This window comes from Fulmarus glacialis, unplaced genomic scaffold (assembly GCF_000690835.1).
Source record: "Fulmarus glacialis isolate BGI_N327 unplaced genomic scaffold, ASM69083v1 scaffold10541, whole genome shotgun sequence".
NCBI lineage: Eukaryota > Metazoa > Chordata > Aves > Procellariiformes > Procellariidae > Fulmarus > Fulmarus glacialis.
In genome coordinates, this window is record NW_009190872.1 from 7,786 (window position 1) to 20,439 (window position 12,654).

Sequence of the window (12,654 nt, forward strand, 5' to 3'; positions counted from 1 at the left end):
TATACTATTTTATAACTAAATAAAATAAATAAAATACTAATACAGTATTACAGACACCTTTTCAGTGGCTTGAGATGGAGTGAAGTATCTGAGTTACAGAACTGTACAGAAAAAAAAGATTAAACTATTTTACCTGGACGGTAGAGTTCATGCTTCCTACTGGGCATGTCAGAGGAGCTCTCCTTAAATGTCTACAAGGCAAAGCCTTTTGAAGAAATCTCTAACAATGTTCAGGTAGTATTAATTTGACCAATGTTAGATGTCTGCTTTATAGAATCACGGAGTAATTAAGGTACGAGTGGACCTCTGGATGTCATGTAGTTCAACCTTCTGTTCAAAGCAGTGCTAACTTTAAATTTAGGTCAGGTTTCTCAGGGCCTTGTCCAGTCAAGTTTTGCTTATCTCCAAGGATGAAGATTCTGCAGCCTGATAAAGCTGTCTCTGGGCAAACTCTCTCATGCTCTAGAATTTTTTCCTTTATGTCTAATATCCTTTAGTGGAAGTCATGACTCTTGCCTCTTGTCTTGCCACTGTGCCACCTCCAAAGAGAATTTGACATCATCTTCTTTGTACCCTCCCAGTAAGTAATTTAAGGCAACAGTAAGATCTCCCCTTAGCCTTATCATCTTAATATCAAATAAGCCTTACCTTTTTGTTGTGTGTTGCACTCCCCCTTTGTGGCCCTTCACCGGACTTATTCCATTATGTCAATGTCCATCTTGTATTGGGAAGCCCAGGATGGGACACACTACTGGAGATGCAGCCTCACAAGTGCTGAGTTAGAGGGGACTCATTGCTCCTTTTAGCCTTCTTGCTGCTCTTTTGCTAATACAGCCAGTATGTCATTCGCCTTCGTCAGACACACACTGCTGACTCACGTTCAGCTTTCTCACTAGGACGCACAGGTTCTTTTCTGGTAAAGTTGCTCCTCAGCCTGTACTGTTCTATCCGAGGTCCAGGACTTTGTGTTTGCCTTTGTTGTAGTTGAACTTCCTGAAGTTTGTATCAGACCTTGCTTGTTGAAATTCCTCCGGTAGCCATACCCTTCAGCATATCAAATGCTTCCCGCCAATTTGTTGTCATCCCTGCACTTTTTGGCTTGGATTCCTCTACTTCTGTTAAGGTGAACTCCGTTAGATCTACGGTGGTAACATTGAGAAATGACTCCATCTTCACTGACAGTTGCACAGTCATCCACAGCTGCATTAGTTCTCTCACCAAACACATCTCATTGTAAATGAGAGAAGGGAAAGGGAGTCCTTATCAGTCACAGCTCAGGAGCATCAAATGTTATCTTTCAAAATGCTGTTGTATTTAGTCACTGATCTTCACATAGCCTAACGCTGAAAGTAGCAAATACTTCTCTTTAAGAGAAGGGTAAAGAAAAAAACATGCTTTGGAGCAATTGTTATCTGCACCTTGGTATGATTGCTGGCTTGGAATATTTAATCCAAAACAGCAGCAGCATTTTTCTTCTGTTTTCTTCATGATCTAAGAAATTATTTGTTGATTGGGGGGGACACTGGCTTTTTGGTTGGCTTTTTCTTTATTACTTCATTGACTGCTGATATCTTTCCGTAATCTCATATCTTAGTCTGGCACTGGTACATTTTAACTGTACTTCAAATTATTATTTCTAAGGAGTTTTAAAACCATTCAACTCCCAAAATTGGGAGGCTAAGTTTGGATTCCTAGGGCAGGTAGTGAGGAAAAACAGGTGACTCAAGCAGGCATTTCAGTTCAGGTCTGTGTTGTTGCTTAAGGGTGTCCCCCAGTTGCTTCACAACTCCATCTTGCGAAAAGACAGAGTGCACAATTTTCTGCTTCCCACTGCGCTCGCAGCCTAGTTTCCATGCACAAGAGCCATGATGTGCTCCAAGAGAGTCCTTTAATCTGTAAGATGAAGACACTAGCACCAGTGTGCTTTTGCCTGTTGTCATCCCTGCACTATAGACCCAGTCATTGAAAACTCTAGTATCCTAAATCACCCTCTCAAGAAGACCATCTCTTGCCATTGACTGTTCAGGCTCCTAAGCTAAATGCCATATGTTAAATGGTCTCTATTTAAGCAACTGAAATTGCAATTACTTTGTATAGAGTAGTCTCTGCAACAGTAAATAGTGTTTTTAAAGTATAGGTGACCCAAGGCCAGTAACGCATTCTGATGTATCTGTATTGTACTAAATTAAAAATAAGCAAAGAAATGGGAGGGTAACATTCCTGTCAAAAAACCAATATAGATGTGGTGAGTTTGGTTGATTTTTTTTTCAGTCGGTGAATTTAACTTCTAACTGTTTATATCCATTTTAAAGGTTCCAGTGAGTAACGGAGCTGACATCACGGAGTATCGACTGGAGTGGGGCGGTGTGGAAGGATGCATGCAGATCTCCTATTGTGGGCCTGGGCTCAACTGTGAAATGAAGGGGCTTTTGCCTGCCACTATATATTATTGCAGGGTTCAGGTAAAGATGTAAAACTATTGTTAGTGAAATCTGGAAACGGGAATTGACCCTGCCGTAAAAACATGGTCTACTTTGCATTTGCAGGCAGTGAATGTTGCAGGTGCAGGCCCTTTCAGTGAAGTAGTGGCATGTATGACTCCAGCCTCTGTACCTGCAGTTGTGACTTGTCTTCGGGGACTAAGTGAAGATGAAGTTGAAAGTCCACACTATTCTCCTTCCACATGCCTTGCTATAAGCTGGGAAAAACCTTGTGACCATGGATCTGAAATCCTTGGCTACAGCATAGACTTTGGAGATAAGCAGCCAATAACTGTTGGGAAGGTTCTGACCTATTTTATAGACGGCTTACAGCCAGATACTACCTACAGGTATGCCATGCACAGCTACTTGACAGCCTACTGTTTCTTCCACAAGAGCAGATTCGTTGTTTGTTTCCTTGTATTTTTTTATTCTCTGTATTACTCTCAGAGAAGCATTAGTACATAGCCATGGAGCAAAAGGAAGCTTTGTAATGATGATCATCATAAATAGATGAGCTGTGCTGTTTTAATTTTCTTTCAAGAACAATTTATGTTAGTTTATTTTAATGTGGTATTGTTGTATCTGTCTGGTTAATGTGTCAGTCTAACTGAATTCAGATTACAGATTCAGATTCATAACTGGTTTTTTTGATTGGTTGCTTCATAGATAGATGGCCTCTAATCTGTTTGACAAGATCAAATCCATCCAAGGGAGGACCATGTCCAGTCCTTTTTGACTGGATTGTCTGATGTAATGACAGCGCATTGCAACTTGCAATGCCTTTTCTGCAGAAATAGCAAGTATTTGGGTGGCAGTCAGCATGAAGAATATCGGTTTGAAAATTTATCAATTTTAAATCTCTTTTGAAGAATTTTAGTTGCTAAATCATCCCGTGTGTTTGGCCTAAGGGTTACTGAAAAATATAAATGTAAAAATCAATAATTCTGCTTGAAGGCACTCTACATTCCTGTTACAAAAACATGTCCTCAGTGTTAAAACTTGAAGGAGAATGTCAATCCCACTGAATTTAGAATTTAAGCGCACACTGATTTCAGTATAGATAGAATATCATCTGGCTATGCAGTTTTATGAATCCTTAAAGATTTGTTTTTACTTTTTTAATGCTGTAAGACTACAGTGTTTCTGTGTGCCTTGTAAGTATTTAACAATAATGCCGACAATGTAAAGAGCCGTTCCTCTCTGTGTCAACAAACTGAAAAAAGAGAAGCTTCTATTGCAGAGATATTTCTGTACTTCTACCCACAAAAGTGCTTTTATAGAATACACTGTCAACTCTTTGTGCAAATAAAAAATTACATATATTAACCCTAGTTGTGTGCTATAATAAATATTACTGTAGTGAAGGAGAAATATTTATTCATAAGCCTGCACACACATTTGTGTTTCAATATTTTGAAATTGTGTGGTTGATTGTTTCAGAATTTAATTATTGTGATTACTTTTTTCCAGTTACCTAGGTACTGTTTTAGACAATCAAATGTTAGTCTGCAAAATGAGATTAGACACACTTTGCTGTCTATGGCTACCTGTGAGATATTTCTCTGTTTTCTGCTTTTTCCTTTTTAGAAATAAAATTCTTGGCTACTTTTTTTAATTCTTGTAAACCTAACGCCAGCATTGTTTTCCATGGAGTATCCAAAAAAAACCAAAACCTCCCTGAATCTCAAGTTCTACAGACCCCTCAGCCATGTGTCCTTTGACGACTTCTAGTTTCCCCCCCCTTCCCTGTCCAAGTAGACCCAAGATGGCTTGTGTTTGCGGGCACCCGGACACGTGTTATCAGTGAAAACAGCAAGAGAGGTGGCTGGGCACTTTCACTTTATTTTCACATGAATCGGATCTGTTCCAAAAAGCCTGTAAAACTTTCCTGTAGTCGTCCTTAAACTCACCTGATGTAATAGCCAAAAATACGGATTCACCTCTTTTGGGGTGGGGTTTTTTTACCTTCCCTCATCTCTTCAATGTGGCTATCAAAAATTTTGGTACAAGGCCTTGCGGGGTCAGGAAGATGGACCAATCTTGAAGTAGCTGATAGAGCTTTTGCATCTTTTCATTAATATGAATGATGCAAATACACTAACATATTTTTATATTTAATCAATCCAGCTCCTTAAAACGTGGCAAGGAAAGTGACGCTCCTGCATATTCGTGACAGTCTATCAAAGCGTAATATTGATAAAAGTCTTCATTGTAGAAAGTACCATCTATTTGGTACTGTTATTCTCTCTTGAATGTGAATGGTGGAAATGACCAGTTACTTTTTAGAATATAATTTCAAGTTAATTTATTCTCTCTTTTTTCAAATACTAGAGTACGAATTCAAGCCCTAAACAGTCTCGGCGCGGGTCCTTTCAGCCACACCATAAAACTGAAAACAAAGCCTCTCCCCCCTGATCCACCTCGCCTGGAATGTGCTGCATACAGTTCTCAGACTCTCAAGCTGAAGTGGGGAGAGGGAACTGCAAAAGCATTAACTGACTCCATTCAGTACCACCTTCAAATGGAGGATAAGAACGGAAGGTTGGTTTTGGCACCGCTTTAATCTGCCCTGTATCGCTGTGGTCTGATGCTTGGGAGATGGCAGCAAAGGGCAAAATTCCATATGCTTTGCTGTATTTACAACAGACATAGGAGGTCATCTGGTCTGGCAGGGCAAGAAGGGCTCTAGTGTTCTGTGCTGGGAAATACAAGATTAAAAACTTCATGGTTTTTTATTTACAGTTCAATATGAAGAGTTTAATGAAATGTTTCGCACCAGCACGCTTTTCTCTATCTCATGTTTGGTTAAGTATTTTGTCGAAGTATCAAGTCTAATCAGTCTTGTGGATTTTATATACTTGATGTTGGAAAGGATGAATTCTTTACTCTCTATTGTCTTAATATGCAATTATTTTCAGTGGAAAATAAACTCATATAGTAAAAATTATTTTTTTAAGGGATCCTTCTCTCATGTTAAATCAGAATGTAAGCTGAGATGGTACAGCAAGTACCCTTGCCTAAATGGTAAAATGAACAGTACTGCTACACTACGTACTGTGTCTGAATCTCTTGACAGTGAGACAAAATAGATCTGCTATGTGAAATGGCTCTGCTGTAAGGAGGAAAAGAAATTAGACTCTTAACTGGAAAGAAATGCATTACCATTACCAAAGACTAGGTCATGTGCAGGTACCATCTGTTTTAAATTTAAAAGAAAAGAACAAGTTGAAGTAGATGATAACCCCTGCAGAAAGAGATAAACTTGTGCTGTATCCTAGGGATACCAAAATTGAAAATCAAATGAGAGCTGCCAAGATCAGTCTATGTAAGAATTATAACATGAAGGAGAGTCTACAAAGCTCTCAGAATGGGACTTTGTGTGCGCTACAAGTGTGGCTCTGGCCTCCTGTGCCGATCTGAGTGAGTTTCATCAGTCACCCATCTCTGACAATGATGTACAAGAGCAGTTGGATCCATGACCCTTTCTTAGGTGTAGTAAGGGAGAGTTGCAAAGGAGCAAAAAGCTAAAATCTAGTTAACTAATTTTGAAAACCTAAAGATTTTGGGGGAGCGGATGGCCAAAAAAAGGCAGTGTACGCAGCTCACTGAGGGAGAGAACTGCTGTCCTTTCCCATTGTTTCAAGTGCAGAAGGATTTCCGAAAATGCTTAGGACCATTTTTGCCAAGAGACAATCTGTAGTACTCTTTGTGTAAAAGATACTTTTATTTCAAAGACATGAGAAATAAAAGCTTGGTCCTGGAAAACGAGCTTATTGTTTTATAGTAATGCCAGAACACTGTTTAACTCCAGCGTAAATATTTCTGGGCTTCTCATTAGATTCTGGGAAATTATGGGAATAGATTTCAAGACTGTAGCTATTCCGGAAGTGATTTTCTGTTTAAAATAAGCTACTCTTTCCATTTTCAGGTTTGTATCCTTATACAGAGGACCATGTCATACATACAAAGTACAAAGACTCAGTGAGTCAACATCATACAAATTTTGTATTCAGGCATGTAATGAAGCTGGTGAAGGTCCCCTTTCTCAGGAGTATGTTTTCACTACTCCCAAATCTGTTCCAGCTGCCTTGAAAGGTAAAGGTGCTTCTTTTTTCATTTGGGGGGTGGGGGGATGGCAAGTTGGTTTTGGTATTGTGTTGTATTTGGGGTGTTTAGAATACTAAGCTCTTTCCCAAGTGCAGGTAGGGATAGTAAGGAAATGCTCATTTCATGTAGTTGCCTAAAGCCTAAAACACTCGCTCCAAAAATGAGAGACTTGGGGTTTATGCATTCTTTGACATAAGAAGGTTTGTACTTAGAATCCTTCCTTACCAGGAGAGAGTGACCTGTTACAGTAATTTGAGGTGAAAATTCTTCCTAGCATGTTTAGAATAATTTTAAGCATAGCAGCTTTTTTTTTTTTTTGCATACGGTACACACTTGCAGTCACCAAATTTTACTTGCTTTCTCTTGGATGATACCTAAACTAGCAATAGAGACCTATGTGAATTGTTAGTTGTTGTTCCAGAAAACGTTGTAGGAAAAATACATTTGAATCTAAGTCTTTTGTTTCTCTGAGACAAAATAGCAGATAGAATACAGACTTCTACAAGTTGTTAGAATATAACATTAAGTGATGGGCAAAGCAGAGCTGTCACTTTTGTGTTTTCTTCCTTCAGCACCAAGGATAGAGAGAATAAACGATCACTCTTGTGAAATCGCATGGGAGGTTCTGCAGCCCATGAAGGGTGATCCAGTTATCTACTGTCTTCAGGTCATGGTGGGAAAAGACTCAGAATTCAAACAGGTATGATGTGTTTAAGTTACTGTATTTTTCTTCAATTAGTATTTGTGATAACTAGTTTAGATTAAAGATTATTGTGTTCCAGTATGTTTTTAGTCACCATGCTAACTTTTTGTTACTAAATAATATAAGGTGGTATCTTCTAAAACCGTTACCACAGAGAAAAGAGATTTAATTAATATAAATATTGCAGTAAGTTGCAGCTTCTCTGGGTTACACTGATGTTTGCTAAATACAACTTGACACCTCAAGTGGTGAGGAAATTGTCCACTAATGGGAAGAACTGACAGAAAGAAAACATCCATCCAATGATACAGAATTGAGACTTACGAGAAAAAGAACAAAGGGTTCTCTTTGCACAAAGAGCTGCTTGAAGGCAGTAAACAATATTATAAAAGCTTTGATGTTGTCAAAGTCATACTTCTGTACAGAGAACTGCAGATAGGAAAGACCGCCTACTTATGCAGTATAGACATTCAGGTGTAGGGCAACTTTTTAAATATAATTTAGTGATTAGTTTTTTACCATAGGACCATTTCAGTAGTAGGGCATGCTGTAACTACAAGGATCGAGCAGTTGAGAGTGTGTTTTAATTTCAGGTTTGATTATCCAAAGATCCAATTCGAAACACTAAGCTACAAATTAGTCTGCATTTAAAAGAGGATGTGCGGTGCTGATACTTGACATGAAATTAGGCTTGGAAACTCTGTTTCACACTATTAAGCAAGCAGATTTCCTTCCAGAAAGGAAACACAATTAATTCTGGTATATTATAATTTTATTATAGGTCAATACTAAATAAGTTTTGCCTGTGCTTTGGTAGATTATAGGCCTTCATGTTTTGATAGTTCATAACTTTTAGTGTAGTGCTATGTTTTTTGTGTCCATTTGTTAAATTTTTCAGTAAAAGATTAACTATAATCCAGGGTGTTTGTTATCTTGCCATGTGAATATTCTTTATTGTAATTTTAAAATTGTAAATGCAACATTAAGTATTTAAGTAAGGGGTGGTCAGTGTTGCTTCTAGACATGGAGTCAAATCACGCTTTGATTAGCAGTGTGCATTGCCAAGTGAGCTGGACAAGAAAATAAAGGTTACGCTTTCTGCCTGGAAACAACAAAGCAGACTGAGGTGCATGATTCCTTTTGCCTCTCTGGAACAGTTTAGCACAGTAAATTGAAATAAAATCAGAAGAGTAGTTTGCAAAAATTAAAATTGGAACAGTTAAGAAGTAAACACCATGGAAACGGCCTTTAAGATACTTAGACATGATGGTGACAATTTTCTTTGACATGGACAAAAAATAAACTGCCTGGAAGTCCACTCCAAGCTGTTTACTATCATTTCCCTGCCAAAACTTCACTCTCCTCTCCTCCTTCTCCCTGATCCGTCAGCCGAGTTACTCATGTTGTTGCTCCCTACATACAAAATAACTTAGTAATCTGCTGTTTGAGCTATATATATCAGTCAAGCTCTTAAAGGGGTTAGGAAGCAACCATAAAAATATCCCAGCAAACACATTTGAGGGGAAAGCAACTTCTGGCAAGGCACTGGGGACAAGCAGCTGAGTAACCTGTGCCAGCTGGTGTAGCTGTAGCTAGAGTAGGATGTGTGTCTGTGGCCCATTTGCTCGCTACCAAACGCATGATGCAAATTAGCAGAATTTTGAGGAAGCTGCACTTCTGATGACCTGCCCTGTCTCAGTGTGGGAACAACTTCTTGAGAGAAAGAAAAGTCTCAAGGTTGTAGATTCCAGTAAAGCTCAGCTGCCTGGCTGTCAGAGGACTTTCTAAGTCTGTGAGTAGCCACAGGCACAGCAACAGCTCCTCAAACAACAAAATCGAAAGAGATTGCCTGCTTCTTTCATTGAATGGTCGATAGTTTGTATTTGTGAAATATTGTCGAACAGTCTGATAACTGCAGGGAAAAATTCTGCATGATGTGGTATTTCTGTATCCTGCTACCAACTGAATAAAGCAAATCCAGATAATGGTGCAGGGAAGGTGAAGGGGTTTAAAGAGAGAAATCAAATTGTACTATGCTACCCATGTAATAGCTCAGTACCTATTGATACACCTATAAACAGAAAATTGTGCCCACGTGGGATTTCGTTGGCTTTTACAGGACCTTTAAGTAGCTGCAAATCAATTAATTTGAGAAGCCAGCATTTAGATTTCACTGAATTAGGCAGTCCATGCTGAAGAGTTGTGAACTCACGTTAACCAGCCAGCTGAGAGACCCTTGGAGAACATCCTAATAAGTCATCTGTGTCTTGGGATCTGACAAAATTAAGAATCGCAGAGAGGACTCCTTGTGGCTTTCCTGATAAAATGTTCATTGGGATAAATTATAATATTTTAAACATATGCTATCTTAACTACAACAGAGTATGTATTAGACTTAATGAAGTAGCTTGATACAGAGTTAATTACCTAAAATCCTGTGATACAATGTTGTATATTACATTCCATGGAGTAGTATTTACATTGTAAGTGGTCACTAAAACACCTTAACACTGGGGCTTCTGACAGAGTTTTATTTGGCGTGTATTCATCATGCCGTAAAAGCAACCGTAGTTCTTTTCCTGTGTTTCACCAGAAGGACTAGAGACTTTATCTGGCATTTAAATTGCATTTGTGAGCTTTTTGTACATATTTCTTTGCGTGGGTGAAACCATTGGTGAGGAGTCACTCTTTTTACAGTTACCTTCACCATAAACAAAACCATACTGGGATATATATGTGTATGTAGGACGTTTTTACTTGATGAATTGTTTTTTTTTTCTTTACTGCCAGATTTATAAGGGTCCGGACTGGTCATTCCGATACACAGGCCTCCAGCTGAACTGTGAATACCGTTTCCGCGCATGTGCCATTCGACAGTGCCAAGAGACAGTAGGTCACCAGGACCTGATAGGCCCCTACAGCGCACCCGTGCTATTCATCTCTCAGAGGACTGAACCACCGGCAAGCGCCAAGGACACTGTGCAAACCACAAGGACACAATGGTCACAGAGCGACCAAGTGTGTGCTGCTGTCATCCTTGCACTTTTTGCTATCTTTTCCATTCTGATTGCTGTTATCATTCAGTACTTCGTAATAAAGTGAAGAAAAGAGATTTATTTTAGAATGCTGCCCATTACATTTTACTTTCTCATAATCTAAAAGTAATTCTGTTCTCTTGCTTTTACAAAAACAGGCATTTAGCACCGGCATTGGGACTGATGCAAAAATTTTCAGCCACTTTCAAATGCTTGCTGGTAGGTATAGGCTGACACATGTTATTAGAACGCAAGCCACAGAAATACAATCTTTTCTTTAATATGCCTTCTTGCAGTACAAACTCTATATGGGGCAGGCAAGCAGTGTTTAATGAAAAGGGTTTGACCAGTAGACACGAGTGTAAAAATGGTTTCCTGGCCCACACTTTTAAGGGTTGCTACCATAACAGGGAAGAATGTGTAGATTGCATTTAAAACTTACACTAACAAACTTGTGCTGTATACAATATTAATCTGATGCTGTGAAAGCAATTTAGCGCTGTATTTCTACCTCCTCATTTGTCTTAATTATTTGGGAAGCAGGATTTATGCTGAAAAACAGAAGGGGATTTTCTCAGGCAGCAAATAATAAACTGGATGGAAGAGAGTGGATGAAGGAAGCTTCTTATCTGATAAATGTGGAGTTCTTCACTGCAAGTAGATGTTTTCGAAAGACTACAAGGGGATGGCACAAGTGGTTTATCTTACCCCCAGGATTTGATGTTTACTTAAAAAAATGCCTCTTTTACTTCTTACGAATATAGAAGGGAGAGTGTGAGAGAACTTCTTAGACTTATTATTTAAATTGAAAAACACATTTCCTAAGTTGAGCTTTGATTGGATGCAGTTTATACAGATGTCTGTGCCCTCTGATTTTGGCTAGTTAATAGATTTTTGAGATAAAATTCATTATTGAATTTTTGCTGTTTCCCCAGCATTCACTTGCCATATCCACCAGAATCAAGCACTGCCTTTTTTTCGTTTTCTTTCTGTCTTTCTTTCTTTCTTTGGGGCACCAAATCAGAAGACGAAGTGTAGTAATTTGCACCAGAAAACTTAAAGCTGCTTTTTTCTTGAGATCCTAATGTTTAATGTAATGTCTCTTTGGATACTGTACCAAATTGTTGATTGCATGTAGTTAATGTTGCATTAGAGCACTTTGCAATTGCATAACTCATCAATGTTTTGTGAGCTTGCATTTGTGAGTTCTTGAATGACCAGACTGAATTTTATCAAGTATCCCATTGAACATCTTGCTAGATGTCAATGATTGCCAGTGACATAAAGCTTGTAGTGAAACTATCTTTAAAAAAAAAAAAAAAATCCTTGTCTCATCACACTTACGTTATTTGTTATACACTTTGTAATTAGCTATTTTTAATTTATTTGAGTTATAAGATAGTGGATCATTAATGACTTCTAGTTGTGTTCAGTTTAGCATTTTTAATGGTATTAAACACTTCTGTCAGTCTTAATAATAAAAAAAGGAACCTCTGTCTTGTGCTTTGAAGATCTCTGAAGAATTTCTCTTATATTAGAACGGGCATGTATTGTAATTGTTTATACGTCCAATGATCTGTGCTGTAGAATAATGTTGCTGAGCTTCGTTTTTTTTTTTTTTTAAAAAAAAGGCGAAGAACTTGGCCTCCACGTGGCGAGAACGATCTGTCTTTAAAATGTACTGTATGTTTACATTTTCTTTCAAGTTTGTCATTTGTACGTATAGGCTGATACCTTCCCGCAGGATACCGCGATAACTGATGTTTTCTAGAACCTTCTTAAAAGTGCCATGTTTGGCAGTGCAAATGAGGTTGCGTGTAACAGCCCAGAGATTTCTTACGGTCGAATGTCTAAAACGGTAAGATTTGTTACTACAGTTAATCTGCAGTGACTTATGTTTTTCATAGTAAAATTCAAATGAGCTCCTATTTTTGATAGTCATTTAATAGTGTATTTGCCATTTGAGCCTCAGTGCGTATTACTGCATTGAAGACAGTTTTTAATGTAATCTTAATTTTACCTCATATACTGTACATTCCAAAAATAAATAAAAAAAAGAAAAACTCTAAACTTTTTAAAACGTTATAGATACACTACCAAACATATCACTTTACAATTGTACAACGTCGGACTCCATGAAGACGAACCTGTATAGTCTGATAGAAAATACATAAACTATGTAGCAAAGTATCTTTAAAAATCTGTGGAAAATAAAACTATCATTCTTTTTTGTTGTTGTTGTCACTCCTGTTTGCCTGTAACGCTGCTGCAGAAGCCTTTCCTTCCCCCAGCTGCCCGGCGGCGGTGCCGGTGCGCGGCGGGCAGG

At 38.3% G+C, this 12,654-nt stretch overlaps 1 protein-coding gene across 1 annotated transcript in view; it reads left to right on the forward strand.

Annotated features, from left to right (window-relative positions):
* The window catches only part of LOC104083097 (fibronectin type-III domain-containing protein 3a), a gene marked incomplete at its 5' end in the record, with an annotated part of 16,584 nt that extends 6,181 nt beyond the window's left edge, over window positions 1-10,403 (forward strand). Inside the window, 6 exons of the mRNA XM_009586467.1 lie at window positions 2,313-2,462; window positions 2,547-2,830; window positions 4,815-5,024; window positions 6,412-6,578; window positions 7,163-7,290; window positions 10,084-10,403. Coding sequence (XP_009584762.1) covers window positions 2,313-2,462; window positions 2,547-2,830; window positions 4,815-5,024; window positions 6,412-6,578; window positions 7,163-7,290; window positions 10,084-10,395 — 1,251 coding nt within the window. The remainder of the gene's footprint in view (window positions 1-2,312; window positions 2,463-2,546; window positions 2,831-4,814; window positions 5,025-6,411; window positions 6,579-7,162; window positions 7,291-10,083) is intronic.
* Window positions 10,404-12,654: the final 2,251 nt, after the last annotated feature.